Here is a 27552-nt window from a genome sequence, read left to right as displayed (position 1 = left end):
AGACTGACTGAAATTTCATTTGTGGGTTTGAGGTGCCGCTTCCGCTCTAATCCCGTTCTGGGTACAGATTAAAGTTCGATCGTAAAAGCATTCAAAACAAAAGCGCTCTAACATACTGTAAAAACATCTGGAATACCGAGTCAATAAATTATGTCTTTAGGTGTGGTCCACCTGAAGACTGCCCCTGATTGGTTGGCCTGCGTTTCCCTGGACACCGTTCCACAGGCTGCTGTGCTGCATCACTCTGTCAGCTGGATGTCAGGCTCCGCCTCCAACCCCAGCAGTCCGATACGATGCAGCGTCCTGCTAGCTTTATGGACAAGGACAGATCTGTCCAGAAAACTTAGTCATGCCGTCTATGTTCGATGTGTCGCGATGACAATGCGATGTCACACCCTCCTGGCAGGAAGGTGGGGGGGGGGGGGGGGGGCTGCTTGTTGACCTTGAATTATTTATATCACAAGGGGGGCTGAACCTGCAGCGAGCGTCGTTATTGATCCAGGATGAACTGAAATCTGTTGTAAGAACAAATATTAGACAGAACCTTTTTATTGTCTTTTGCAAAGAGCACTTATATAAAAATGTATGTTTTTTTTTTTTACAAATTTGTCAAAAGGTTCCATTAAGGGCTTATTTTCTAAAGATGAGTGTTCTGACGATGACTTCATGGTGCGGGCTTTAAAGGGTTAACGGTGTTACCGAGTTCGAAGCATTTGATGTGGTTTCTAGAAACAAGAGAACGTTTCAACGGATTGAATACGGAGACTGAAGCTGAATCAGAGACGAGAAGGGCGTGAAGGAAACGTCAGCGATGCCGAGCATCATCTTTATTCTGTCGCTGCCAGAACCCGACGTTCAAGCGAGATGCTCGAGATGAGGCGTGTTGGAAAGGAGCGGCGGCGGAGCGGCGCCACGTAAGAGTGGAAACCCCGCAGGCATCGAAATCAACGCCTTAAACAAATAGTGGTTTAACGCGAAGGTGTCGACGTGGCCAGAGGGCCTCACCTGCACGGACAGGTGAAGATCAGACCGCTCCTCCTCATCAGGGGGGGAGGAGCGTCTGATGGAGCGGCCGTCGCTCTTTTGACCACGACTGGCGGGGCGACCCCTAAGGCTGCGGGGTTCAAAGGTGAACCAGGAAGTCCCAACATGGAAGCAAAGAAACAAGGAAACTTCTCTTTGCACAGGAAGTTGGACTGACCGCCCAAATGCATCCCAGTGAGGTGAAAACGATGGGTGGGGGGGGGGGGGGGGGGGGGGGTCGGAGAACAAACGGTCGTCATGCGCCATCGCTTCCACGGAATTAATTTCCATATTCCCCAAACGCCTCGTTGCGTTTGGCGGTCGACTGTCGCATGGCGTCACCCGTCCTGTCCTTGCGCTGTGTGCGCAGCGCAAGGACAGGACCCGGATGCCCTGAACACAGGTTCAGGGCATCCGGGTGTTGACTCCGCCTCCACGCCGGCGAGTCCACCGTCACGGCCGTCAGAGCAGAGACCCAGCCCGCTTCAGTCGACGGGGCCCTGGAAGATGAGTCTGATGTGGCCCTGCTCCCCCGTCAGCCAAGTCCCACAGAAAGGGCAGGCGGCGTGGAAGGCGTGGGTGCCGTGGGGCAGCGGGATCTGACTCCACCCCACCACCGTCTGTTCCGAGCATACGTGGCCGCAGGGGCAGAAAGCGTGGGTGGGTGGCCCGGCATCCAGGTACAGTCCTCCCTCACAGCCCAGCCACAGCGGCACGTAGGGACCCACTCGCCGGCACATGGGACACTCCCTCCCCCCGGCGTTGGCTGGCACGGTGCCCCCGTGGCCGGCGGGGACCTTGTCTTTGCGGTAGCCCCAGTTGTGGTAACCGTGCACGTGGCCACAATTGACATAGACCCACGGCTGTTTCTTGTCGACAATCTCCCGCTGGGCCAGACTGGGGAAGGCCAGGGTGTTGAAGCCCACGGGGCACTGGGGGCGGGCAGCGTTCAACTCCTGACGGAGGGACTCCAGCTGTTTGAGGGTGGGGGTGCGGCGCAGTCCAGCGGGGGTCCTCCACAGCAGGGTGGCCCCGCACAGGTCGATCAGAGAACCGTCCTGGAGCGTGTTGGACTCATTTTCAACCTTGAGAGAGAGAGAGAGAGAGAGAGAGAGAGAGACTATCAGCGCTCGGCTGTGATGCATACTGGTGGGCTTAAACTGGCAGAAATGAGAAATGTTCTGCAAGCTGCAAGTCAAATATGTTTTAAAACAAGGCCCCGCCCTCAATCAGCTCGACTCCAGACGCTTTATCCACCTGGTGGGTCACGAGTGTTGCTGGAGCCCGTCCCAGCTGACAACGGGCGACAGGCGGGGCACACCCAGGACATGTCGCCAGCAACCATCGACGCGCGAAGGACAGTTTGGAATCAATTCACCCAAACTGCATATTTTTGGAGGAGACCGGAGAACCCGGAGAGAACCCACGCAGACACGGGGAGAACATACAAACGCCACACACACAACAATCCAATCCAGAACCTTCTTGCGGTGAAGTGGCAGCACTAACCTCTGCGCCACTGCACCACCTTATCCAACTGTGAGGAAAATCAGTGAATACTAATATTAGCGTGAAATGTACCTTTACCCACCGTCCCACTTCATCTTACCAGCTTTCCCCTCTGCTGGGCAGAGCGCGTCTCCCTCAGCGCAAAAACGTTTCCACACACTGAGATTTCCCGCCAGACGCCGGGAGCCGGCTCAGACACGAACTCCCCGGCTGGATGCATCACCAACACCCCGTTGGTGGTCAGGCCGTCCATTAAGCCATCAGATGTCCTCCATTTGGCAGCCCTCTCCTGAGAGGGGGAACATACAGAGCAGGAAGACGTGAGGGTTAGGGGGGGTGGTGGGGGAGGCGGATGTCAGAGGTAGGTAGCTAGAAAAAATGCCAGAAAGCGGGAGAGAGGGGACAATTGAACTGCTGTCCGGACCGAACCCACCCACCCACCCATCTGTGATCAACTGGGGTCCTAGATTTTGTGGCTTGTCCTGCACTGTTGGACGTTAATAAACCTTAACAAACCATTTCATTTGTCTTCGGTTCTGTCCGAGGTTTCTGCCTGTTAAAGGGAAGTTTTTCCTTGCCTCCATCCCCAACGTTCTTGCTCTTGTGGGACAAGTTGGGTTCCGTCTTTCCCTGCTAATCCTGTAAAGTGCCTTGAGATAACTTCCTGTTATGATCTGGTGTCGCAGAAATAAAAATGTAGCCAGAATATGTTATGGACTAATAATTAACTCTTTGAGTGCCATTAACGTCTAAAGACGTTTTATGAAACCCAAACATTGACTGCCAACCCTGACTTTGAAATGTGCCTCTCTTCAACGGCCAATAACTCCGGAATGAAAGACGCGAGGAACACATTTTTTTTTCTGATGGAAGAAGAGACTTTAATCTTTAATTTGGTAGGTTCGGTGTTTAGCTGAGCTGAAAATGGCTGGCACTCAATGAGTTAACATTGTTTTCTTACACAATAATATCTTCTACAACAGTCGTACCTGCAGGCGTGTGCGTGTGTGTGTGTTTGTGTGGAGCTCTTTGCTGACACTAGATCCCTGACTGCTGCCCTAGTTGTTGCCTGATGAATCTTGCATGGGATGAAGTAAAGCTATTATTGGTGCAGATGGTCTGAGGACCGGGATGTCCCGTTCCAGACCGGTCTGAGGACCAGGATGTCCCGTTCCAGACCGGTCTGAGGACCAGGATGTCCCGTTCCAGACCGCCTCGCTGCAGCGCCCACTTTGGAAGCTTTCATTCCTTTTGACATATTAAAGAAGTCTCTACTAGAACAAATTAAACGCACTAGACTCTTGGTTCTATATCGAATACATCAAGCTGCCTGGTTACGCAAGCGAGCTGTGACCCGGCCTGAGGACGTCTCGCTTGCGTAACCAGGCAGCTTGAGTGATGTATTTGATATAGAACCAAGAGTCTAGTGCGTTTAATTTGTTCTAGACGTCGCAGCTATGATGTCCCCTGGGGGCGGTACAGCCACGTCCCCGCTGTCACTGTCACCGCCGTTGCCGCGGCTACGAGTCTGGCTTCTGTAGCTTACCGGGAGAATCCAAGCACTCACCCCAAGGAAGATGTTCTTGGAGGAGTCGAAGCCGGCGGCGTAGATACGGGCCGCGTAGGGAGCGCTGCGTTCACACATGATGCGGCAGGCATAGCGGGAGATGGTACTTTGGGCCGACTGGCCTCCGCCGCCACCCTCCCCTGCAGCACCCCCGCCCTGACCGCTGCCGCTGACGCTGCCCACCGTGTCCGTCACCACGAAGTCGATCATGCTCTCTGTGGAGCGGCCAATCTGAGAAGACCAAGAACGATGGATCAAGAGCAGAAAACAACGAATGATCGTTCTGGTACTAAAGGACCAGTTCACCCAAAACGACAGCAATCCTATCTGGCGTCCGATGTGGTTCTCTTTATCGCCCCTTTAACCGCCAGGGAGGGAGGGAGGCAGACGGGGAGCCCTTTTACTTCTGCCTGCAGGTGTCATGACTTTGCACGGATCTCCTTGATGAGCTGGAGAGAGCAGACGGGTCTGACTCATCTTCTCCTGCATATCTTCTCTCCGACCTCCTTTGTCTTCCCTCCTTCTGGCTGAGACCCCATTCCTGCGCTACCTTTTCTTTCCCTCACTCTATTTCTATCTGGGAATCCAGAGCGACCACCGCACTCCCAGAGCGACCGGCATACTCCCAGGGCAACCGGCGTCCCCCCAGAGCGGCCGGCGTGCCCCGAGAGCAACAGTCGTACTCCCAGAGGGGCCGGCGTGCTCCCAAAGCGACCGCCGTATTCCCAGAGCGGCCGGCTTGATGGCCTGCTGTGTGCCGTTTTGTGACTCTACATCTTTGACAGGTTCACTTACTTTTTTGTGGATGTTTCCTTCCTCTACAAAACGCCATTGTGATCAATGGCGTCGCTGAATGATTGAATCAATTAGCAGAGATCAGATTATGCTGTCATTCTTAAATACGAACCGCAGTCAGGAAGACGAGTAATGGGTGCTATGACCTTATGGTCGGCCATTGAAGTAGGAATGAAATTAGGACTACAGTGACATGATGTGTGTGTGTGACCCGTGTGCGTGTGTGACCCGTGTGCGTGTGCACGCAGACGCTGACCTGGAACATGTCCTTGTTGCCGTCGTGCGTGTACTCAACGATGACGGAGTGGCTCCGTGACAGCGTGTAAGAGATGCTGTGCTGGCTTTTGTTGCTGAGCGCCTGCCAATGAAAAAGGACAGCAGGTCACATGACCAGGAGAGCCGAAGTTCTTTGTCTCCAGGAAAATACGCCCTAGAGGACACGCCCTGTCCCGGTGGACCGGCGCCAGCCGCGATTCCAGGAAGAGCTTTACTCGGAGGAACAGTCGGAGGCGGAGACGTGTTTTTGTTCTTTCACCTGAAACAGTGACGACGGTCGGCGTGCTAACATTGTAACCATGGCTACGTCCATCACACGTACGGATCACAATGAAAATCAGAATCCTCACTTTGGACACCAGCGGGGTGGAAACGTTGTGGATGACGTCCGGCTTGACCCCGTTGGCTTTGGGTCTCTTATAGAGCGCCAGCCGGCTTCTTCTGCGACCCTTGTCCCCGTTGGACAGAGACCCATTGTGTCTGTGAAGGACAACAAAGTCGTCATCAGAATCGATTCAATTCAACTAGATCATTATTTGATTCCTGTTATCATTGAGTCGGTGTTTGCTCCTCGTTCTTACCATTGATTACAACACTTACTGCTACCGCTGTTACTACTACAGTATGACTAATACTGCTACTACTACTATCCTTTTGCTAGTACAACTACTTCCACTGCTCTGAAATCTTTATCTTCTGTCTGCGCCATTTATGTAAGAGGCACAGCATCTCAACATCACCGATGATTTCAACCTCCCAACAAGATGACAAGATCTAATGTTGATTAATGTTCCGCGTTCTCCCAAATTCAGAATGTAGCCCATCCCAGCTGGGTACACCCTGGACAGGTTGCCAGTTCATCACAGGGTCAGACAACCTCCCACACTAAGGCTCTCCCCTCCAGGCAGCCTGGAGTCACCAGTTCACCTACAAGATATGGACCTACGGGAATCTCAAACTCACTGGGTCAGAAATTAATCCAGGATTATCGAAGTTAAAAACATTGACTCTTATCTCAGCGATTAGGAGGAATCTGGCCCGTAAATAACAGCGTGATCGTAGTCGTCCACGGCAACAGCGATGGTTATCTCACCCTAAGACAATGAGCTCGCCGCACTTCACCGGTTCCTTGTCCTCGGGGAAGACTCCGTCGTGGGGTTGTGAGCTGGAGCCCAGAGGAGGCGAGGGCTGGCTCTTGTTGCAGGGGGGGCGCAGCTCCAGAGATGGGGGGGGACACAGCGCCTCTGAGCTGCCCTCCAACACCATGCCCACCGGCCACAGCTGGGGCTCGCTGCTGGTGGAGCGGAAAGAAATGCAGCGTTTAAAGTTCACAGTCGATGAGAACATTTTGATTGTTATGTTTCATTTAAGACTAAAGACTAATATCCTCAGAGCCTCATCATCAGGAGGGGCAGGGGGGGGGGGGTCGCAATGACATCACCCCACATAAATATGAATATAAAAATAGGAAGCTGGGAACCTGCAAGCCGTCTTCACTGGCTGTTACACTTAACATCCGGATACCACCATTGGATAAAACGTCCTAACGAAGACCCTCCATGAAGCCATGCAGGCCTTTCCCTGGAGCAGTTTCATTCCTATGATGACGTTTCAAAGCTTTTGATTTCACACTGGGCGTTGGTATTAAAACACAATGGACTCAACAACTACTACTTATTGTACTTTCTTCTTGTCCAGTGAGGGGCCACCACAGCAACCCAACCATCTCCACTTCACCCTGTCCTTTGCATCGTCCTCCTCAACACCAGCCTCTCTCATGTCCTCCCTCACTACGTCCATGTATCTTCTCCTGGGTCGACCTCTAGCCCTGTTCCCTGGCAGTTCCATCCTCAGCATCCTTCTACCGATATAGTCCCTGTCTCTCCTCTGGACATGTCCAAACCATCAAAGTCTGTCCTCTCTGACCTTGTCTCCAAAACGTCCAACCTTCACTGTCCCTCTTATTGTCTCATTTCTAATCCTGTCCAACCTGGTCACTCCCAAGGAGAACCTCAGCATCTTCATCTCCTCCACTTCAAGCTCCGCCTCCTGTCTTTTCCTCAGAGCCACTGTCTCTAAGCCGTCCATCATGGCTGTCCTCACCACTGTCTTGTAGACCTGTCCCTTCGTCCTATCACAGAGCATACCTGATACTTTCCTCCACCCGTTCCAGCCTGCCTGCACACGATTCTTCACCTCCTTTCCACATTCTCTCCATCACTCTGTTGACCCGCGGTACCTGAAGTCCTTGACCTTCTTTACGTCTCGTCCTTGTCTATAGTCCACCAACTAAATGTCAATAACACACAATTGACTGAAAGGAGTGAGCTCGTTTCTGTTCCATGCAGGATGAGTCTCTACGTGGACATTCTGACAGACGTCAAACGAGGCTCGATCGCTGCCTCTTCAAACAGGTTCCAAGTCAGTTATTAATGCTCAAGCCTATTATTACACAACAGTGGGCGGGACCGCCTCCACGGTGAATACCGAGTGGTGCAAAAAAAGCTCAGCATGCTCCGTTTTCACTTTGAGCACATTAGATAATCATCCCGGGACTGTCGATGTAACGTTGAAGGTCTATCCTGAGTTTGGAGACTTGGGATTCCGACCTACACGGCCGTTACTGGAGGCGGGGCCTGATAAGGAGACTGCCTCTTCACTATTTGATGACAGATAGTTCAGTTCAGCACGGTGGTGTCATTTGGGAGGTTCGGCATTTGCATAGTCAGGAAATAATATTCTGAGGGGCTTGGAAAATCTGGTAAAATGAGCAAAATCTGTGGCTGAAAATGGCCGGCACTCAGAGTTAAACGACAAACTCTAATGGCGCTTCTTCAAAAGTACACGCCTTCCCTACGTCCGCAAAAAGAATACATTCTGAATCACAGTTCAAGCCAGGTCAGCCTCAAATATCGAAACACCCGCTCCCCCCAATCAAAGGGTCACTTTGAACCATTGAACTATTTGTAACTATTGCCCCAGCAAAAGAAGCAAACAAACAAACAAAAGGTTTCTCCTCCTGTCTGACTCAGGGGGTGAGAAAAGACATATTGGAAACTATTTTGCCTTTTTCTTTGTCACTATGCTGTAAATAACGTGATTAGATTCCCCATCAAGATGAGCTATAAAAGCAAAAACAAAAGAGGCACGACTGTCATGGGTGGATGGAAGTAGAAGAGAAAGAAGAGTGAGGAGGAGGAGGAGGAGGAGGAGGAGGAGGAGGTTTGAAGGACAGGAAGAGGTGAATGAAATAAAAGGAAGCAGGGGCACGTGTGAAATGATGCTGCTCTCCTGAAGAAGGAGAAATCTGGAGAAATTGAGAAGAGAACATGGCAGTGTGTGTGTGCGTGCGTGTGTGTGTGTGTGTGTGTGTGTGTGTGTGTGTGTGTGTGTGCTTGCGCAGCAATGTCAGGCTTGGCAGGGTGATGGATTGCCTTTTCTGATCCACGCATTTTCTAATCAACCCACAGCCACATCCTGGGGGGTGGAGATAGCGATAGAGAGAGAGGGCGGGGGAGAGGGCGGGGGAGAGAGAGAGAGAGGAGTGAAACAAAGGAAATCTGTCTGACAAAGGAAGACAAAGGAATGAGAGAATATTACGAGGACTCGATCGAGGGAAGGGAGCGTTTCCCTCAGAGCACGGTCTGAGGTGGGAGCGGCGCCGTCGGCTGCTGCTGGGAATATCACAGCCCCCCCCCCATCCTGGGCCGACCTAGAGGAAGGAGTCTATGAGCAATGACCTGACGCAGCCAGCGTCTTCCTCACCAACGGCTGCATTCTAATCAGCAACCTGAAGAATACGAGGGATCACGAAAGAGCTAGCTGCACGATGCACAGCTGACCTAGCCCCAGAGCTAGCAGACCTAGCAAGGGAACTGTGCTACACTGGACAGCTGCCAGCATTCAAACTAGCAGAGAGCGTTTTCATAGTGAAAGGATAAGAGTCCGTTGTCGGTCAGCACTATTACATCAAGGCTACGCCCCCGCTTCGTCGACGAGCATGACGAGTCCATCGATAGAGCGATGAAGCGTTCTCTGCGTGTGACCACGCCCAGTCTGTCCAAAGGAAGTTGCACATCTTCCAAGTGGATTTGTATTTGTAGGCGTCTAATTGTTCGGCCCTCAGCAGAGGAAGAGGGCTTCATATGTATTAAATCTTTTCCAGGCGTTGTATTTGATCCTACTATGGCTGGTTCCGGTATAATTCCCCCTCCGTCCTGTTTATCACGGACCGTCGTACTCCTTCATTCCCTTTCTATCTTCTCCCTGCTTTGCTCTCTGTCTTCCTTTTCCCCGGCCGCCTACTCCAGGAAGCGACAGCGTGTGCCGCGTGTGGGAGAGAACGAAAGAAAGGAAGAGTCACATTTGTCTTTTCAGAAACAAATGACCAGAGAGCTAAATATACCCTGACTGACAAATGAACTGCAGTAGAAGTATTAGCAGAAGTATGACCCCGAGATAAAACTCATCAACCTATTGGGTGGAGACGTTTCGCTCCTCTTCCTGGGTAATCACGGTAGGAGAAACTGGTGCAGTCGGTCAGACAGAAAGACTTATTGCGTGATTGGACTGAAAGCATCAAACGTCCATCAGGGTAGATCAAACATTGAACACAGCGAAATAGGATCAAATGAATTGAACGATTGATTGAACGACTGATTGAACTCATGAGAGACGGAGTTTATGTAACGCATACTGAAGAAATCCTACAAGCCAGTAATGAACGGCCGTGTTACCCTCCCCCAATACCAAATCTAGCCTCCGCTCCTTTTATCTCCTACATTTAGCACCGGCGCTGGTTCCCGGTAACGGTGGTGCTTTATTACCGTGACGCCGGGCATGGACAACAACGGGTTAACAAACACTGAAGGCTCTATCCACAGTCCACAAAGAAGATATCTGCAAGATGGCATTGGTCATAAACCTGTGTGTCTGTTCCCAGGTGGCAGACAGGTGGTCCTGTCTCTCGCCCTGTTTTTGTGGACCCCACTCCCATCACTCCCGAATCTGCCATCTGGAGGTGGCCGTCGGAGAGGGGGGGGGGGGGGGGTACTGTTCTGTTTCCCTGTTTGTTTTGTCTCCTCTCCTGCGGGTCTTTCCCCAGGTGGCAGAGGCAGGGCCCAGGGGTGGAGTCTTGGAGTAACCTGTTACTCGGTTCATTCCTTCAGCTTGCTGCCAGATACTTCCACTACTCATATGATAATACCAGGCTGTATGCGCAGTCCTTTCTCTTGTGTTTTTGCCCTTGTGAATAGCTGCTGTCTCCGGTCCCCCCACCCCCCAGCTTTGCCTGCTTCCCTTGCTGCTGCCTCGTCTCTGCTCACCAGAGCCCACCCCTTGTGCACTACCGTTCCTGGTCTCCCTTATTAAATCTCTGTTTGGTTGTCTCTGGAGTCCTACCAATCTTGCTCTGACAGAAAGACGATGGCGCCTTAGGTTTCCCAGTTTTGGCAGCTGACACCAACGCATAGGCAAAACAAGTTGTCCACTGGCTGCAGTCTTTGCAGAAGAGCGACTCCTGCTGCGAGTGCCCTGTTGATTCTCCATTGTAGACGACCCGTCTAATTTGTATACTCAAATACAATCATGACAAAGGCAAACGTGAGAATGAAAGTTCTCGAGTCACTGTAGAGCCAATGCAAACGCAAACCTGGGCAATGTGGGTGAAGCGTCTTGCCTAAGGACACAGCGACAGTGCACACGTGAGCCTGAGCCAGGAAACGAAACGCCAACCTCTCGATCATAGGACGACCCTCTTAACCACTGCGCCACCGTTGCCCCATAGTTGCAGGTTAGACTGGATCTTTCCGAGAAACGCCCGAATTCAAGAGCACAGCTGCATCTTTGAGACTAACTGGCTTGAGATGTGAAGTCTGGTTTTGGAGATTACATTTTAGGTGTAAACGAACAATAACTTTTGGTGCCAAAGCATGAGCGGCATTTGTGGAGGAGGAAGAACGGAGCTGTTGCTGAAACGAACACGCTGCCTCAGACATGTAGAGGCTCAGATGGATCCCGTCAAGTATCGGGAAACCAGAGAAGAAGACATTATTTGGACATTATTGGACGTTCCAAACAGACAATGATAACAAGCTGAAGGAGTCCTGGATCATTCCACAGTCACTCGACTTGAATCCCACGGGGCAGCTCTGGAGCGATTTGGATTAGGACGATGCATCAAGCAGATTCAGGATTATTCCTGGATTATTCCTGAATCCAGGAGGATCCTGGGATTCCTCAGGAACGCTGCCGGAAGCTGGAGTCTGGGAAGTCATCGTGTTTGCAACAGGCTCATATGCTAAAGGCGCTCGAGTCATTTTAAACTGTAGAAGTAAAGAGGAATCTGGTGTTATCATTAAATCACACACGCGCACGCGCGCGCGCACACGAGTACCTCGTCATGCACAACGTCATGAATCATCCAGCTGTGAACCAGTCGTTACTCAGCAAACTGTAATCCTCGCGCACGGGACACACGCAAACAAGCACCTGCGTGCGCGTCTAAAGGCTGGGTACGTCCACCGGGGATTCCTCCGCGCGGTGCGCGCACAGACAACACGGAGGAGGCTAACGCGTTACATGCGGGGAGGACATCAGCGCGCACGCGCACCCCCCTCCTTACGCACAATCGCACATCACAACCACAGCAGTGACGTAGAGGATTACAATCCCAGCCCGGTGGCGTCACTTCCAAGTTGAACATAAATGTACCTCCTAAATGCTGCTGCTAACGTTCCTCCATCATCTCGCGAGAAGAGCCGGGGCTGCTAGAATAAAGACAGGCGGTGGGAGACATGAGACAGACAGGCGCGTACCCGCTGATGGGAGAGATGAGACAAACAGGCGCGTACCCGCCGATGGGAGAGATGAGACAAACAGGCGCGTACCCGCTGATGGGAGAGATAAGACAAACAGGCGCGTACCCGCTGATGGGAGACATAAGACAAACAGGCGCGTACCCGCTGATGGGAGACATAAGACAAACAGGCGCGTACCCGCTGATGGGAGACATGAGACAGACAGGCGCGTACCCGCTGATGGGAGAGATGAGACAAACAGGCGCGTACCCGCTGATGGGAGACATGAGACAGACAGGCGCGTACCCGCTGATGGGAGACATGAGACAAACAGGCGCGTACCCGCTGATGTTTCCCGGAGGTCCACGTCCGGCTCGGGGCTGCGCGTAAATCCTCTGGCGTGCGTCTCTGAATCGGTTCCTGCCCGGCCGGGGATGCGCAAAGACGAGAATTCACGTTACACCGGAGACTGACACGCGCACATCCCGACAGGGATGGACCGGCAGGCAGGCTGGTGTTACGCCTCTCTCTCTCTCCCTCTCTCTCCCTCTCTCTCTCTCTCTCTCTCTCTCTCTCTTTTTTTTTGGCCTAAGATCACTAGTACGGTAAATTGAAAGTCCAGATCCGTTTCATACCGTTAATCAATCACTATGATTAATTAAGTCCAATTAATGAACGCGCTGTTTATTAACGCACATCTATGGATTTGGTGAGCCCGAATGCCAATCCGGACAATAAATCATCTTTCCATCGCAAACTAAAATAGAAGTACTTTTGTATATACATCTAAATATTAAGGACTATAACTACTAATTTATTTACAAATGAGGGGATATCTACGATGTGGACATTACCAGGTACGATTTAGTTCGAAGATCTGACGTCTGCGGTGGGGGGCGGGGTTAGACAGACAGACCAATCACACTCTAGCGGTGGGGGCGGGGTTAGACAGAGGGTCACGTGAAAGACAGACCAATCACACTGTCTTAAAGAAGAACAATAATCGAAAGCACCAGCAGGTGTCAGTAGACTAGTAACCAGCTGCAAAAGAAGAAACGCGAGCGACGATGACGTAGGTAAACAGCGACGATGACGCGGGTAAACAGCGACGCAGAAGTCAACGCTCCACAGCAAACATTATCAATAAGTCCATTCGGCTTTCTGCTGAGCGCGGCCGGCGGAGCAGATGCTGGAGCAGCCGCTGCGGCTCGTCGGCGGGTGAAGCGGAGCGGCGGCCGCCATGGCGGACGAGGAGGACCCCTCAGCTCGGCTCCTGGGGGCGGGAACCCGGAGCAGCTTCGTCCCGCCGGACGGCTTGTGCTGGGTGTCCGTGCTGTCGTGCCTGCTGCTGGCCTGCTCCTACGTCGGGAGCTTGTACGTGTGGAAGAGCGACCTGCCGAGGTGAGTCCGAGAGCTCGGAGGGATTCGAACCCAGCGAGGAGGCGACTCGTTGTATCCTCGACTTTCATTCTGCACCTGACCCTGAACATTGATAGCATTTTGTTTGATGTGAAAACTTTATCAATGTAATTCTATGAGATAGGACATTACAAATATTAGTATTTTTCTTTTATATACTATTATGATATTATATTTCATAGATATATGTATTTAATATTTTTATGTTGAAATGTAGTTTTTGAGCCATAAAGAAAAAGCTGCATCAGAAACACTCCTGTGTTGCTGGTTCTCTGTGCCGCTGCCGCTGCTGCTGCTGCTGAAGATGATGATGGTGATAATGATGATGATGATGATGACGATGACGATGATGTTCCCTCAGGGATCACCCGACTGTGATAAAGAGACGCTTCACCAGCGTTCTAGTCGTGTCCGGCCTGTCGCCTCTCTTTGTGTTGGCGTGGAGAGAATTCACCGGCATCAGGGTGAGAACCCAGAAACATTCTGACCAGAGGAACCTGTGAAAGCTGCACTAGCACATGCTAATGTGTGTGTGTGTGTGTGTGTGTGTGTCAGACTGGCCCGTCCTTGCTGGCTCTCATGGGGATGCGATTTGAAGGCCTCGTTCCTGCCATTGTGCTTCCTCTCCTGCTCACTATGGTAAAAGCAATAATAAGTTACTTCTAAAATCACGACTTTTATTTCACCAGCGGGGAACGTACGCGTTATGAAACGACTTTTATTTCACCGGCGGGGAACGTACGCGTTATAAAACGACTTTTATTTCACCGGCGGGGAACGTACGCGTTATAAAACGACTTTTATTTCACCGGCGGGGAACGTACGTGTTATAAAACGACTTTTATTTCACCGGCGGGGAACGTACGTGTTATAAAACGACTTTTATTTCACCGGCGGGGGAACGTACGTGTTATAAAACGACTTTTATTTCACCGGCGGGGAACGTACGCGTTATAAAACGACTTTTATTTCACCGGCGGGGAACGTACGCGTTATAAAACGACTTTTATTTCACCGGCGGGGAACGTACGCGTTATAAAGCAACTTTTATTTCACCGGCGGGGAACGTACGCGTTATAAAGCGACTTTTATTTCACCGGCGGGGAACGTACGCGTTATAAAACGACTTTTATTTCACCAGCGGGGAACGTACGCGTTATAAAACGACTTTTATTTCACCAGCGGGGAACGTACGCGTTATAAAACGACTTTTATTTCACCGGCGGGGAACGTACGCGTTATAAAACGACTTTTATTTCACCGGCGGGGAACGTACGCGTTATAAAACGACTTTTATTTCACCGGCGGGGAACGTACGCGTTATAAAACGACTTTTATTTCACCGGCGGGGAACGTACGCGTTATAAAGCGACTTTTATTTCACCGGCGGGGAACGTACGCGTTATAAAGCGACTTTTATTTCACCGGCGGGGAACGTACGCGTTATAAAACGACTTTTATTTCACCGGCGGGGGAACGTACGCGTTATAAAACGACTTTTATTTCACCGGCGGGGAACGTACGCGTTATAAAACGACTTTTATTTCACCGGCGGGGAACGTACGCGTTATAAAGCGACTTTTATTTCACCGGCGGGGAACGTACGCGTTATAAAACGACTTTTACTTCACCGGCGGGGAACGTACGTGTTATAAAACGACTTTTATTTCACCGGCGGGGAACGTACGCGTTATAAAGCGACTTTTATTTCACCGGCGGGGAACGTACGTGTTATAAAACGACTTTTATTTCACCGGCGGGGGAACGTACGTGTTATAAAACGACAGGAAGACGCTCATTGTGGGTTTAACACGCTAATGTTTGAAGTTCTGTTCGTTCTGTGTGCTGACGTTTGTCCTGAGGAGTATTTGTGCTGAAAGATTGTAGGAGCACAGTGAACCCCGCCTGCAGTCTATGTACACGCGTATGTACAGGAGTACATGCAGGTGGTGTGTCCCCCCCCCCCCCGGCTGTGACTGTAGTCCGACCCGGTGATTCTCTTGACTTGCGTGTTCTGCTCTGCTGCAGGTTCTGTTTCTGGGTCCCCTCACGCAGCTGCTTTTGGACTGTCCCTGGACCTTCGTGGACGGGATGCGCTTGGTTTTTGGTAGGAGTGCCACACGCAGGGTCTCCCATCGGTGTTTCAGTGAGACACGAACCCCTCTCCGTCTCCCTGCAGACCCGTGGTTCTGGACGTTGTGTTTGGGTGACATGCGCTGGTTGAGGAATCAGGTCGTGGCCCCGTTGACCGAGGAGCTGGTGTTCAGGGCCTGCATGCTGCCCATGCTGGTGCCGTGCGCCGGACCCTCCACCGCCATCTTCACTTGCCCCCTCTTCTTCGGCGTGGGTGAGTTCCAGCAGGTTCTGTTCGGGTCGTGGATCCGGGTGAATTCGGCGGCTCCGTCCGTGTGGCGCACGCCGCCCTCAAGTCGTTTTCTCTCTCTTCTGTGTAATGGCCGCCCCTTCGCCGTCTCTTCCAGCTCACTTTCACCACGTGATCGAGCAGCTGCGGTTCCGGCAGGGCACGCTGTCGGGGATCTTCCTGTCTGCAGGTGAGAGCCGGGGCGCCGAGGGCGACGGGATTACGCCGTCTGGCGCTGATCACGCACTGTTTCTCTGCCTGCGACAGCGTTCCAGTTCTCCTACACGGCCGTGTTTGGCGTCTACACCGCCTTCATCTTCATCCGAACAGGTGAGCAGCTTTCATCGGCGCGCCGCTGCCAGACTGTCTGTCCAAAAGACGTACATCTATAAATAAACTGCACGTGTACTGGATCAGCTCAAATGAGTCCAAAAACCTTTCTAAAAGCTAAAACAATACGAGACTTTCCGAGTAATCCGTATTCAGCAGCGGTTTCAGGAAGTTCTTCTCCCCCCTGAGGAGGGGTCGGCGTCAAAAGCAGATTACAAACTGGAATCTGGTCTAAAATCCCGATGCCAATCATTCGCAATTTAAAAATTACCGGTAAACATTTTGTTTTGCGGTTCCTAAAGGCAGAACCCAACTTGGTAGACGGAGGCAAAGACAAACGTCCCTTTAACAGGTGGAAACCTTGACTGGAACCCACGTTACACTGGAGACTGAGACGCGTACGTCCCCGTCGGATGGAACGGCAGGCAGCCTGGTGTTCGCTCGCTCGCTCGCTCTCTCGCTCTCTCACTCTCTCGCTCTCTGTGTGTAGAATAAAACAAAAACAAGGAGATGGATAGAGAGGCAGGAGTACCGTAGTCAAAAACTAAATGTAACATCTCGGCTGCTGAACAAGATACTGAATAAAAGAACTGCTATATAAAACTATAAATGCTAATGCTGCTATATAAAGCTATAAATGCTAATGCTGCTATATAAAGCTATAAATGCTAATGCTAGCGATATAAAGCTATAAATGCTAAAGCTAGCGATAGGGACATGAGTGTTGAGGGTCCAGGTTCTTCAGCACCACGGACAGAAGGACCTGCATACAGACAGAAAGAGGGAGAGAGAGCACAAGACTACAGGAAGAGAGAGAGAGATTACTGACATATATTTATAACATGAATAATCAGATAGAGAGGGAGGAGCTCAGTGTGTCATAGGAGGTTGGCCTCTGACAGCATATTGATTATTGTATTGATTAACAAGCTCCAGAGTGTGGCCGTCTAAACATGGCACCCCGGTGATGTTTAAATAAGCGATGACATCACAGCGCTGCTTCGTGCGTCCCGGTTCTGGCCCCGGCCCGGGTTCCGGCTCCGGCTCCGGCCCCGGCCCCGTCCCCGGTTCTGGCCCCGGCCCGGGTTCCGGTTCCGCCTCCGGCCCCGGTTCTGGCCCTAGGTCCGGCTCCGGCTCCGGTCTTACTCGTGAACAGTTTCAAGCCTTTGCCACGTGCAGCAGGCCTGAGAAGTTCATGCCTCGTGAAGCGTCCATGTTGTGCAGCATTCAGAAGAAATGAACTAAATGCTCCTCCTCTTCCTCCTCCTCCTCCTCCTCATCACAGGCCACCTGACGGGTCCAGTGCTCTGCCACTCTTTCTGTAACTACGTGGGTTTCCCCATCATCACCGCAGCTTTGGAACACCCCCGCCGGATGATTATCCTCCTTTCCTACCTGCTGGGGGTCTTCCTCTTCCTCCTCTTCCTCTTCCCCTTCACTGACCCCGCCCACTATGGCTCCCCCACCCCAGTCTGCACGCTCACCTTCTCCCCCAGCTCCCTCTGCCTCTCCTGATCCCTGCTCTCACCAAGTGGAGGGTTCGCTTTTGCCAAGTCCGAGTTCAGGTTTGGACCAACGACACTACCAGCCACGTTTGCTAAGTTGCCATAGCGACGGGAGAAACGGGTCCCCCTTTTCTACGGCCCGTGGAGGCTTGATATTTGAGTGGGAGGGGGTTTCTGTGCGTGAGCTCAAGCCCGTCTGGTTTTTGGACCGCTTGGAACACAAAGACGGATCCTCTTCCGATGGATCGCTTCGGAATGCTAAGTCCCCCCCCCCCCCCCCTTTTTAAAGATTGTTTCGGTTTGCTGTGAATCATCTCTTTGGTCATTTCTCATCGTCATTATAAAATATGGAAGTTCTTCTGGAGACGTAGAAGTAAAGTGACATCACAGCTCGTCCTGTTTGATGACATCACAGCTCGTCCTGTTTGGTGACATCACGGCTCGTCCTGTTTGATGACATCACAACTCATCCTGTTTAGTGACATCACAGCTCGTCCTGTTTGATGACATCACAGCTCGTCCTGTTTGGTGACATCACAGCTCGTCCTGTTTGATGACATCACAGCTCGTCCTGTTTGATGACATCACAGCTCGTCCTGTTTGATGACATCACAGCTTTTCATCGAGGCAGGTTAAACTCTCTTCAGTCCAACCCTCAATGGTGACTCGTTGGTAATTCTTAGCATTTATTTTTTTTAGTGTTGGTAGTTTTCTAGATGGTGGTTTTTCTCGGGGGGGACGGGGGACGGGGGGTCGGAGGTGGACAATGTCTGAAACCTCCGCTGTAAACGGGTCTGTCCGTGTCCTCGCAGGTCACGCTGCGGTCGGTTTACCTGAAACTCTAACTCAGAGTCACGAAGACAGTTCGGTCCTGCGACTTGCAGAGTCTCCCTGCAGCTTGAAACGGGGTCTCGTTGCTTCAGGTCGCCGTCGCTTCGGCCTGAAGGGACTCAAACACTCGGGTCGTGTTTATCAGAGGTGCTGCTAGCTGTAGACGGCAATCCGGGGCCGGGGAAGCGTGTCGGCGTCTCCACGCAGCTTCAGCGTGGATGCCGGTTTCACGACGGGGGGGGTGGCGCTGCTTCGGGGGGTTAAAAGTCAGACGATCTCTTTTATATTCTCAGAGGTTTTATAAACTAATGAATGTCGGTCGTGTGTTTCATGTACAGTCCTGTAGAAAATGATATTTTTTGTCAGAATAAACAAATACATTCTAGACTTCTTTTCAGTGTTTGCTTCTCTCGAGCTCTGAGGTGCAAAAAGCAAAGGTCACCTTGAAATAATGAACGACGGCGTCACAGATTCGGAGCCGCTTTCTGAACGGATCACCGGCGGCGAGCGATGCGAAGCGAGACCCGATGGAAGTACATGTTCAAAGTAAAGTAAACGACCCCGAGCCAATGAGAACCAGCGGAGGGGAGAGAACGCTGGGAACCAGCTGGGGGTGCAACCCTATGTATGAAGATGCATGAGAGGATGCAGAACGTTTGCTAAATCAATATTGATCCAGTGTAATATTGATCTAAGGGGGATACACACACACACACACACACGCACCACACACAATGCAGCTCAGTACGAGTAACAGGCCTGCAGGAGGAGTGACCTCGCCACCCGTCACCTTTACACAGCAGGTTCACTTTGTGCCCACTAGGTGGCTCCAGAGAGCACACAGTACCGGTGTGCTCTTTCAGGACATGTGTAAAAGTGTAAAAGTAAAAAGTGCGAAAATGTCTTCAGGGTGAGACTAAATGAACATGAAGTTTGGAGCATATTTAAAACTTCTTGTTTCATAGCATCACAAATTTACAGAGCATACAAACACACCTACACACACACACGCACACTCGCTGCGCTCGTCAACTCGTGTTCGTGGGTGTCTGGGTGTGTGTGTGTGTGCTGTTGAGTGTCGGTGTGTGTGTGTGCGTGAGTGTGTTGGTCGTCATCAACAGCATGGCAAAGTTGGATGCCGAGGGTTGGTCTCTGGTATTGTTCAGGAGGCCGGGCCGAATGTGGAGGCGAGCCGTAGTTTGACCTAGATTTCAACGTTGTGTTGTCACTTGCTGTAGCAGAATGAGGTGATGAGAACATAGATCAATGTGAAATAAAAAGTATTTACTGCTGATCAGCTGCTCATTGAAGAGCGCAAAAGCCGTCAGTCATGTCTGGTTGAAGAAAAAAATATGACTGTAAATAATTAATCGCAATTTACGCGATAATTTGACACCTGTAATCAACTTTAGCCTTTTTTTTTTTATTTAGATATAATTTTCGTTTATAAAGAAGAAAGGAAAAAACAACAACAACAACAACAAATAGTAATAACAAAGAGGTCAGGGAATGTCCAGTACAGTACTTGTCACATATACATCAAAAATGTCCATTTCACATAAATGCAATCAAAGTTTTGAGTACTGTCACAGTTCAGAAAGTCCAGACATTTTCTCCAACGTATTTTTCCTAGTTCTTGTTGAAGCCGTATGGTATAGGTTGTGAGTTCCATAAATTTAATATTTTCTATTATGGAAATAAAAAGAGTCATTGTAAATTGTTGAGTCTGTTTTCCATATAATCAAACTGCGATATAGCTCACTCATAAGACTTTTGGAACTTGCTGATTTATATGCACTAATGAAAATATTAACACAAGATGAAAGCTCTCCAACAGTGGTATTTTCTGTTATTTTCGTAATGTAATTGTGGAGCTGTAAATATTTTTTTTAAAAAGTAATGTCTATCCAGACTGTACACCTCACATAGAGCATCACATGACATTAGTTGTGATTTTTTATTCAAAGTGCAAATAGCGGTAAGGCCATATAATGTCCATTGTCTAAACCTGGCATCTTGTATAGCCGGTGGGAAGTCGGGGTCGTGTGCTGGCCATCTGAGGATTTGAACCACCTCCTGTAGTTTCACATTTTTTCACCTCTGACTTCCAAATTATAAGTGTAAAATTAATCCGCTGGCTGGTTGTCAAATAGTTTTTGCTTCTTGGAGTAATACGACCTAATGTTGACTGGATTGATACGATAAAGACAGCTCAATCTTCTTCCATTTCGCGTAGTAGGATGGATTGCACCAACGGCCTAAACTGAGCTGATGATTAATAATCTTGCAAACAAGGCTTTACTTTACTTTGAGACTCGGAGGGAAAAATAGACGATTGTTTATTTGGATTTCTGATGTCTAGTTCAAGTCAATGATGGCTATTTCAAACTTAAATATAATAATAAAGTTACTGCTTGAGTAGATCATGTATTAAACATTTGTAAATGACAACTCAACATTCTCCTCCATTTAGCCATTTTCTTCTTCCACTGAAGTCTGAACAGATTGAACCCTCAGGGACAGCACCTCAGGTGACAATCCGTATCGTCTCAAGAGCTGGAAAAGCCACACAAAACCACAACAGAGGCACATGGAGAAACACACAAAGTTAACACTCTATTTCGACTGAGTATTAAAATAATGTCTCTGTTTTATAATTACCTCCTCCAAATTACTCTGAATTTCCAAGTTTGACAGCGGAACAGATGATTTTAGTCTGACTTTTAATCCAAGGACATGAGCTGTTGACAGAAAAGTGATACATTGAAATATATTCCAAATATAAAAAACACCCTCCATACATCATCTCATACTATTTATAATAAAGTACATTAGGATAAACCCTTTAACCAAAAAAGTATCTTCAGCACAACACAACAACACAAACAAAACTATGCATTTAATTTAGCACTTAATGCAATACTCAGACAAGATAATTAATTTAAATAAAATATACATCTACTTACCCGGATCTGCCATTGAAGAAGGAAGAGTCAAAGATGTTTCAAAGAGTATAAAAAAAGTTACGATTAATTGATAGATTCTGAAAACACAATAAAACTGTATCTCTATTGTACCTAAAATAGAATGGGTCACCGAAGTTTTTATACAACACGCAAAATATTTAAATGCATATATGATTTCATAGTTTACTGTCAAGCATCAAGAGCAACAGTTTTGAACATGGTTACACATAAACTGAAGAAGGGAATCATCTTACCAGTGACTGCAGTAATGCTTACTCCACTGCTTCTGATGTTCTCAAACACAGAGAAGAGAGTGAATGTGTGTTGAGTTCCAGCAGTGAGATCTGACACTGTGTGAGTTACTGTTCCACCTTCATTTGGTACAGCGATGTTTGTCTCTCTGCCGTTAAACTGGAGAATAAAACTAACATTGTTGTTCACTGTATTCCACTGCAGAGTGACACTGGTCTGATTTTGTCCAATTGACTGGAAGCCGTCTGGGTTTAGAGGAGCTGGTGAAAAGGGTCAGAATAAAATCAAATGTTCAAGTAAGGATAGAATATTTATGAATCATTTAATTCATTTGTGCTTTTTGTTGTTGTTTAGGTCCATTATTTTGGAATAAATCTGATGACTACAAAATATCTTTGATTATCCTGGATGTTGTTACAGTTTAACAGGATATTGCAGTGACATTTTTTGCATTTTAAACTAACGCTGGAGAAAACAGATTTCTATGTTTTCCCTTTAATTAGAGTTGATGATAATGAGGTGTCTGATCAATTGTACAAAATGCTATTTTTGTTAAATTATAACAGTTTAATATATTGATTATTTAATTGACACGGAAATAGGAGCCGATAGGAGCTGGTGAAAAGGGTCAGAGCGTTAAATCAAATGTTCAAGGAAGGATAGAATATTCAAGAATCTCTTTCCTAGGGTGTCTTGGTGCCACATGCACTTATGTTTGTTATGTACAAACTACGACTAGCACAGAAGTCCAACAATAGAACACCACTTGTGTTCAGGGGGGAGGCTGTTCATCCCAATCACCCCCCCTCCAAGTCTCACAGTCATTGCCCACGTGAGCATTGAAATCTCCCAGAACAATGGATGGCTGGGTACTCGGCACTGCAGTTCTGTCTTTAAGTGAGGACCAGCTGTATGTGTGTTTGTGTGTGTGTGTGTGTGTGTGTGTGTATATATATATATATATATACTGTATATAAATCCAGCGGTCCACTGGACCGCTTTCTGTACAGTATGTGAGAATAAATAAGATTCATTACCTGATGAGTAACATATGAAGGGGAACCGGAGTGAACAGTCCTCATTTGACCACAACCCAAATTCTCCTGGAAGCACAGCGACACAGCGGCCCGTCACAGAGTTCGGTTCCCCGTCGGCCCAGCATCGAAACGTCGAGGTGCTTCCATCTGACCACACTCCTCCCCCATGCAGACCAATCCAGACAGTATCTCCAGCTGCTAAGTTTGCGATGATGTCGTTTTCTTGCAGGTTTCGTATACTGAGAGTCGCATATACACACCATGGTTTAGTATAAGTTAGGAGATAAAATATACAGACCAAAAAAAAAACATTGTTTCACATTGTTAAGAAAGGAGGTATTAAAGGTATATAAAAAATACAGACATGAATGGAAAAAATATAAAATCCCTTAAATTGATGTGTTCCATGCTTGGATCACCTTGACAGTGTTTGCTGTGCTGTACCTGGCTAGATCGACATGATTCCTCCTGCAGTATTCCTGGGCATCATTCCAGGGAAGAAAAATATCTTCCTTAACAAAGAGCGGTGCTCCATCTATGCCACCTGGGAATATGGTCAGGAACAACATCAGGGCAGACTCAAATTAAATTTGCTAATCTTTATGCAAGAATGTCCATGAAGGAAGATACAAAGATGAAGAACTCACAGGAATGGAACTTTACATGTCACTTCCACGTAATAAATAAGCAAGTTGCTTGTAAAAGCTCTGTGTAGCAGGAGTTAGACTCTCCTCTCCGTTTAGTCCGAGGCCATTAAAAAACTTACCACTGTAGCACACAAAGGGTCGTCGGATGTGGCAACGAGAGCCAAGCCATGCACCTTTGTGCTGGCTGTCACTGAACAGACCAACACAGCTCGGTTCTTCAGGACTCTCAAGCTGTCCAGGGAACCAGTTTTTAAACTCTGCCTCTCCTGGACCGTAGAAGGTGCTGTCATTCAGAGACCATGTCCATCCCTTTATGAAATCAAGATGCAGACCTATCCAAACACTGGCTAAAGATTTTACAAAAGAAAAATGTTATCAAGTGTTGAATTGACCTAAAATCAAAATATGAAACTTCACATATTCAGAACCTAATTAAGTTCTGAAAACGAAAAATGAAACAATCATGAAACACTGAAGATCTGCAGTACAAATGTACCATAAACATGAAGGCCCACTATCCTTAACTTGCTCTTCCTGAGCCTGAATCTGTGCTTCATTCTCTTTCTGATCTCTGGCTTTCCTGATAATTACCAGCACATTTGTGTTTCTGACTTCATTATAGAGGTCATACAACTATTCGCAGTAGTAATATTACGTGTTTTTTATGCATTGGTAAATTACACACTGATGTGTTTTCATACATGTCTGTGCGTGTGTGCGCGTGTGTGTGTGTGTGTGTGTGTGTGAGCACGTGAGCCAGCCCTACTCACCAGCTGTTGTTCCTGAAGTCTCATCATCACTATACAAATCTGTAGAACATCAGAACATTCAGGACAGGACAGAATTAATATTCCCTGTTTTTTTTCCTCAACTCTCCATTCTGGTGATATTCAGAACCAGTTCTATCCCCACGGAAACATCCTGAATAAAATCTACATTCAGCTGCAGCTGAGCAGTGTGGTTCCTAAACCAGTCAAGGCAATCTGTGCAAAGTCCGCTCAAGAGTTTGCAGACCTGATGTCTCACACGGTGCAACCCAGTCAACCCTGTCAATGATGCAAACTTTTTACAGCGTTGAGTTCAGCAACTTGGCAGTCAGAGCTTTCTCACTCGTCTTGGGGGCTTTCTTCAATAACGCTGCTTATTTCCCATCCAGATGAACAAGATCATCTGTGTTGTTTTTTTTTAGAAGTGAAGGATGTTTTCTTTGGAGTTGGCGTTTAAGTTTGCTACTAACCATGGCACTGCCGGACAGCTTTTCTGCATCTCGGTTGGTTCTCCAGTAAAAGTGAATCGAAACGCAATATCACTTTTATTGAATTTTCTTGGGCTCACCTTTTTAGCTTTCCTCCGAATAGTAGTCATACTTGGGCCTTAATCTGACTGTGAATCTTCTCAATTCCTTATTTAGTACTTTTTCTTTTCAGATATTTATGCACCACATTTATGCATCACTGCTGCTGTCTCACTTATGACAGCAACAGCAGTTAGATTACTTTGCTTACTTATTTACTTTGTGGTTAATGAACTACCTATTGCCATCTAGTGGGAAATCATTGAATTCATCTGCCTGTTGCAACATGCTGCTCACGTCGACAGACAAGCAAACAACATTTGTGTTAAATAAATATACATTTTTGGACCACTCAGGTGAAATCGGATATTCTTCCACGGCACACCTGATGATCTCTCAAGGAACGCTAATGCACAGTGGTTGGGAAACACTGATGTGGAACTCTGTGATTAACTTACAGAAATCCAGTCGAACATATTTCTGCTTTGGGTGAAATCAGATTTCAGTAATCTTAACAACAAAAGTTTTATTCTAATTAAAAGAGAAGGGGTATCTGAACGTTTTAAATTGTGTATCATTTTTATTAAGAGCAACAGTAAGAACAGATGTTATTTTGCAACTGCTCTACTCACCTATAAAACCACTGTGTGTTATTCCTGAACCCTCAAAATCCATTCCTGAATATTCTGTAGAACATCAGAACAGTCAGAATAAATCCAAACAGAAAAACAGACATTTACACCAGTATTCTTTTCTCTTTTCTTTTTTTTTTTGCTTGTTTATCTGTCAAAGAAGATTAAACCGGTCTATGAAGAATTGATGATGTCTTATTTGAAACGGCATATGCACAGGATTCCAAAATGAAAAACTTACCTCGATCTGTTGTTAACCTGGCAACGGCAATGAATTCATCTCTGTTGAAAATCGTGGCCAGATCATTATACCTCGTTCTGCAGAAGCTCTGTGCCTCAGTCCAGGTCCGTGCCTCATTCACAAAGATGTACTGGCGAGTTTGGGCAGAACCAAGATGGACTAGTGCTGATTAAACAATGCAGTTGTTGTTTTAGAAGAAGAAACACAATCAGTGAAGGTTTTTACAAAGCTTCTTCATCATTGATTACATTTTGTATTTATTTTGGCAATGACAATAATCAGTCCATGAACAACCATTCATACTAATCTACTTCCCAAATCTATCTATTAATGCAGTTTTTCAATTTGCTCAATGTCAATGGAGGTTATGCTGTAATGTTTATGAACCTGCTTGTTATATTGGTGATGACAGTCCTCATAATTTCTCCACAACTGGACAAGCTCAAGTTACAGAATCACTCACTAGATCGTTTACTGAACACTTCTGATGAAAAAGAAAAATAACCAGTTCAACGAGACGAAGCTGAACCTAAAACACTACTATGACTGATTTATCTGAGTAATGGGAGGAAATAATCTCTGATGGTGGAGAGATAATCTGGTGTGACACAGTGTGTCTGGTCATAGTGTCAAACTCGATTGTGTGACTTATTCTTCTCTGGTGAGAAAAGAGGGTGGATTATCTGTGATTGTTCCCCCCCCCCCCCGGTGTGGTGTCATCCTTAGTTTGTCTTTAATCCTGTGTCTTGTCCTTAGTTCATTAGTGCTTGATGAATATCCTGGTTCATGGTCTTTTAGTTTTGACCAGCGTTCTCGGTTTGTGTTATCGTGGATTGCTAATCTTAATTATTTTTACACAAATTGATCGGTCTCTGTGTCGCTTTCCGTTCATCCCGGGAACAATTTTCTTTTGTTTTCCTCCCTTCGTACCCTGGTTAACATCACGGGAAGTAACAACAGTCTTCAGAATTCAATGATTAACATCTAAAATATCCTTTCTCCCCACTCTGCTATCTATTAACTGAGTTTCTTTTTTTTTTTCATATGTACAGTTAATATGTGGACAATATATTCCATATTTGATGTTCATGTTCTAAGGTGTTATATAAAGCATAAAACTGATAATTATTACCATAATTTTATGTAATATCTGTAAATGAATTGAGTGAAAAAAAGCACCTACCAGTGAGGACGAAGATAATCGACCAGTGATCCATGGCTTGATCCTTTGGAAGAAACTTATTTTTAAATATAAGATAACATTCAATAATTCCTTTACAACCTCTTTCAACTAAAAGCTATACAGTATAATCTTGAGGATCAAGTGCATTGTAATGCGAGTCCACCAGCTCAGCAGCTGTTTGATGAGGGGGCAGGCCAATATGAAGCTGACTTTTCAAGTCTGTTTTGCTGTTCAGGAATCAGGAAGTGCAATGTACCTGTCAACTGAATGGATGAAATGGTTGAATCACTGTGACAGTGACGGGAAAGCATGCCCCAAACCACAACCTTTTTAACTCCTTATTGTTCTTCCGCCAAAGAGGTTATGATTTTGACGCCGTTCATTTGTTTTATTTATTTATTTATTCATTTATTTGATAGGGACAGTGCACATTAATGAACATGTATACAGACGCGATCTAATAGACGTAAATATGCCGGATTTGTTAAGAAAGTCCAACATGGCAGGTGGGGCAAGTCCATGTAACACCTTGTACATTAGACAAGACATTTTCAAACTTTTAAAATTCTCAAGGCTCAATAAATTGTACTTTTTTTAAATGTTACAAACATGGAATGACATTGGTTTTCTATCAAATACCTTTAATGACCTTTGTTAGCAGGTTTATGGAAACACTGCTGGATGGATCATGATGATTTTTTATTTTTTTGAAGATGGGTCTTGGTTTAATTTAGACCCCATTAAATTTTGAGAGCGATTTTTGATATTCGTCTGCAAAAAAAAAAAAAAAATACAATAAATATTTAGATTTTCCTCTTTACTTATAACTGATTTTCACTATAGTGTTGTGAATATGCTGTCACATGCCCATCTGCTATTGTATCTT

At 47.5% G+C, this 27552-nt stretch overlaps 3 protein-coding genes and 1 long non-coding RNA gene across 4 annotated transcripts; 1 reads left to right on the top strand and 3 right to left on the bottom strand.

Moving 5' to 3' along the window:
• Positions 1–531: 531 nt before the first annotated feature.
• Positions 532–12670, bottom strand: peli3 (pellino E3 ubiquitin protein ligase family member 3). The gene is made up of 7 exons (XM_068755718.1): positions 12310–12670; positions 6264–6464; positions 5521–5650; positions 5151–5252; positions 4100–4330; positions 2633–2821; positions 532–2108 (listed from the first exon to the last, which is right to left on the bottom strand). The coding sequence occupies exons 2-7, from the start codon at positions 6434–6436 to the stop codon at positions 1509–1511; spliced, it is 1425 nt and encodes a 474-aa protein (XP_068611819.1). The 5' UTR covers positions 6437–6464; positions 12310–12670; the 3' UTR covers positions 532–1508.
• A 537-nt stretch (positions 12671–13207) lies between these two features.
• Positions 13208–17593, top strand: rce1a (Ras converting CAAX endopeptidase 1a). The gene is made up of 8 exons (XM_068755918.1): positions 13208–13368; positions 13748–13850; positions 13942–14025; positions 15415–15493; positions 15566–15733; positions 15867–15938; positions 16016–16078; positions 17364–17593. Exons 1-8 carry the CDS (start codon positions 13208–13210, stop codon positions 17591–17593), a joined length of 960 nt encoding a protein of 319 aa, XP_068612019.1.
• Positions 17594–19816: 2223 nt separating this feature from the next.
• On the bottom strand, positions 19817–21349 carry LOC137911588 (uncharacterized). The gene is made up of 2 exons (XR_011106121.1): positions 21076–21349; positions 19817–20970 (listed from the first exon to the last, which is right to left on the bottom strand). It is a non-coding gene; the product is annotated as an uncharacterized lncRNA (long non-coding RNA).
• A 184-nt stretch (positions 21350–21533) lies between these two features.
• Positions 21534–26841, bottom strand: LOC137911604 (macrophage mannose receptor 1-like). Its single transcript, XM_068755988.1, has 8 exons — positions 26667–26841; positions 25484–25648; positions 25243–25296; positions 24087–24125; positions 23436–23663; positions 23114–23213; positions 22670–22908; positions 21534–21892 (listed from the first exon to the last, which is right to left on the bottom strand). Exons 1-8 carry the CDS (start codon positions 26698–26700, stop codon positions 21570–21572), a joined length of 1182 nt encoding a protein of 393 aa, XP_068612089.1. The 5' UTR covers positions 26701–26841; the 3' UTR covers positions 21534–21569.
• Between the last annotated feature and the right edge of the window lie 711 nt (positions 26842–27552).

The sequence above is a fragment of the Brachionichthys hirsutus genome, chromosome 23 (assembly GCF_040956055.1).
Source record: "Brachionichthys hirsutus isolate HB-005 chromosome 23, CSIRO-AGI_Bhir_v1, whole genome shotgun sequence".
Classification (NCBI taxonomy): domain Eukaryota; kingdom Metazoa; phylum Chordata; class Actinopteri; order Lophiiformes; family Brachionichthyidae; genus Brachionichthys; species Brachionichthys hirsutus.
Note: the sequence above shows the minus strand (reverse complement) of the source record. Positions and strands in the feature narration are given on the sequence as shown.

Coding starts and splice junctions, on each gene's coding strand:
- peli3 (XM_068755718.1), bottom strand. CDS start 6,436: ATGGTGTTGGAGGGCAGCTCAGAGGCGCTGTGTCCCCCCCCATCTCTG. Junction 5,253..5,520: donor CCACCCCGCTGGTGTCCAAA/GTGAGGATTCTG, acceptor TTTCATTGGCAG/GCGCTCAGCAACAAAAGCCA. Junction 2,822..4,099: donor CCAAGAACATCTTCCTTGGG/GTGAGTGCTTGG, acceptor TCCCCCTCTCAG/GAGAGGGCTGCCAAATGGAG.
- rce1a (XM_068755918.1), top strand. CDS start 13,208: ATGGCGGACGAGGAGGACCCCTCAGCTCGGCTCCTGGGGGCGGGAACC. Junction 13,369..13,747: donor TGGAAGAGCGACCTGCCGAG/GTGAGTCCGAGA, acceptor ATGTTCCCTCAG/GGATCACCCGACTGTGATAA. Junction 14,026..15,414: donor TTCCTCTCCTGCTCACTATG/GTAAAAGCAATA, acceptor GCTCTGCTGCAG/GTTCTGTTTCTGGGTCCCCT.
- LOC137911604 (XM_068755988.1), bottom strand. CDS start 26,700: ATGGATCACTGGTCGATTATCTTCGTCCTCACTG. Junction 25,297..25,483: donor CAGGTTAACAACAGATCGAG/GTAAGTTTTTCA, acceptor GATGTTCTACAG/AATATTCAGGAATGGATTTT. Junction 21,893..22,669: donor CTTCATATGTTACTCATCAG/GTAATGAATCTT, acceptor CCTTTTCACCAG/CTCCTCTAAACCCAGACGGC.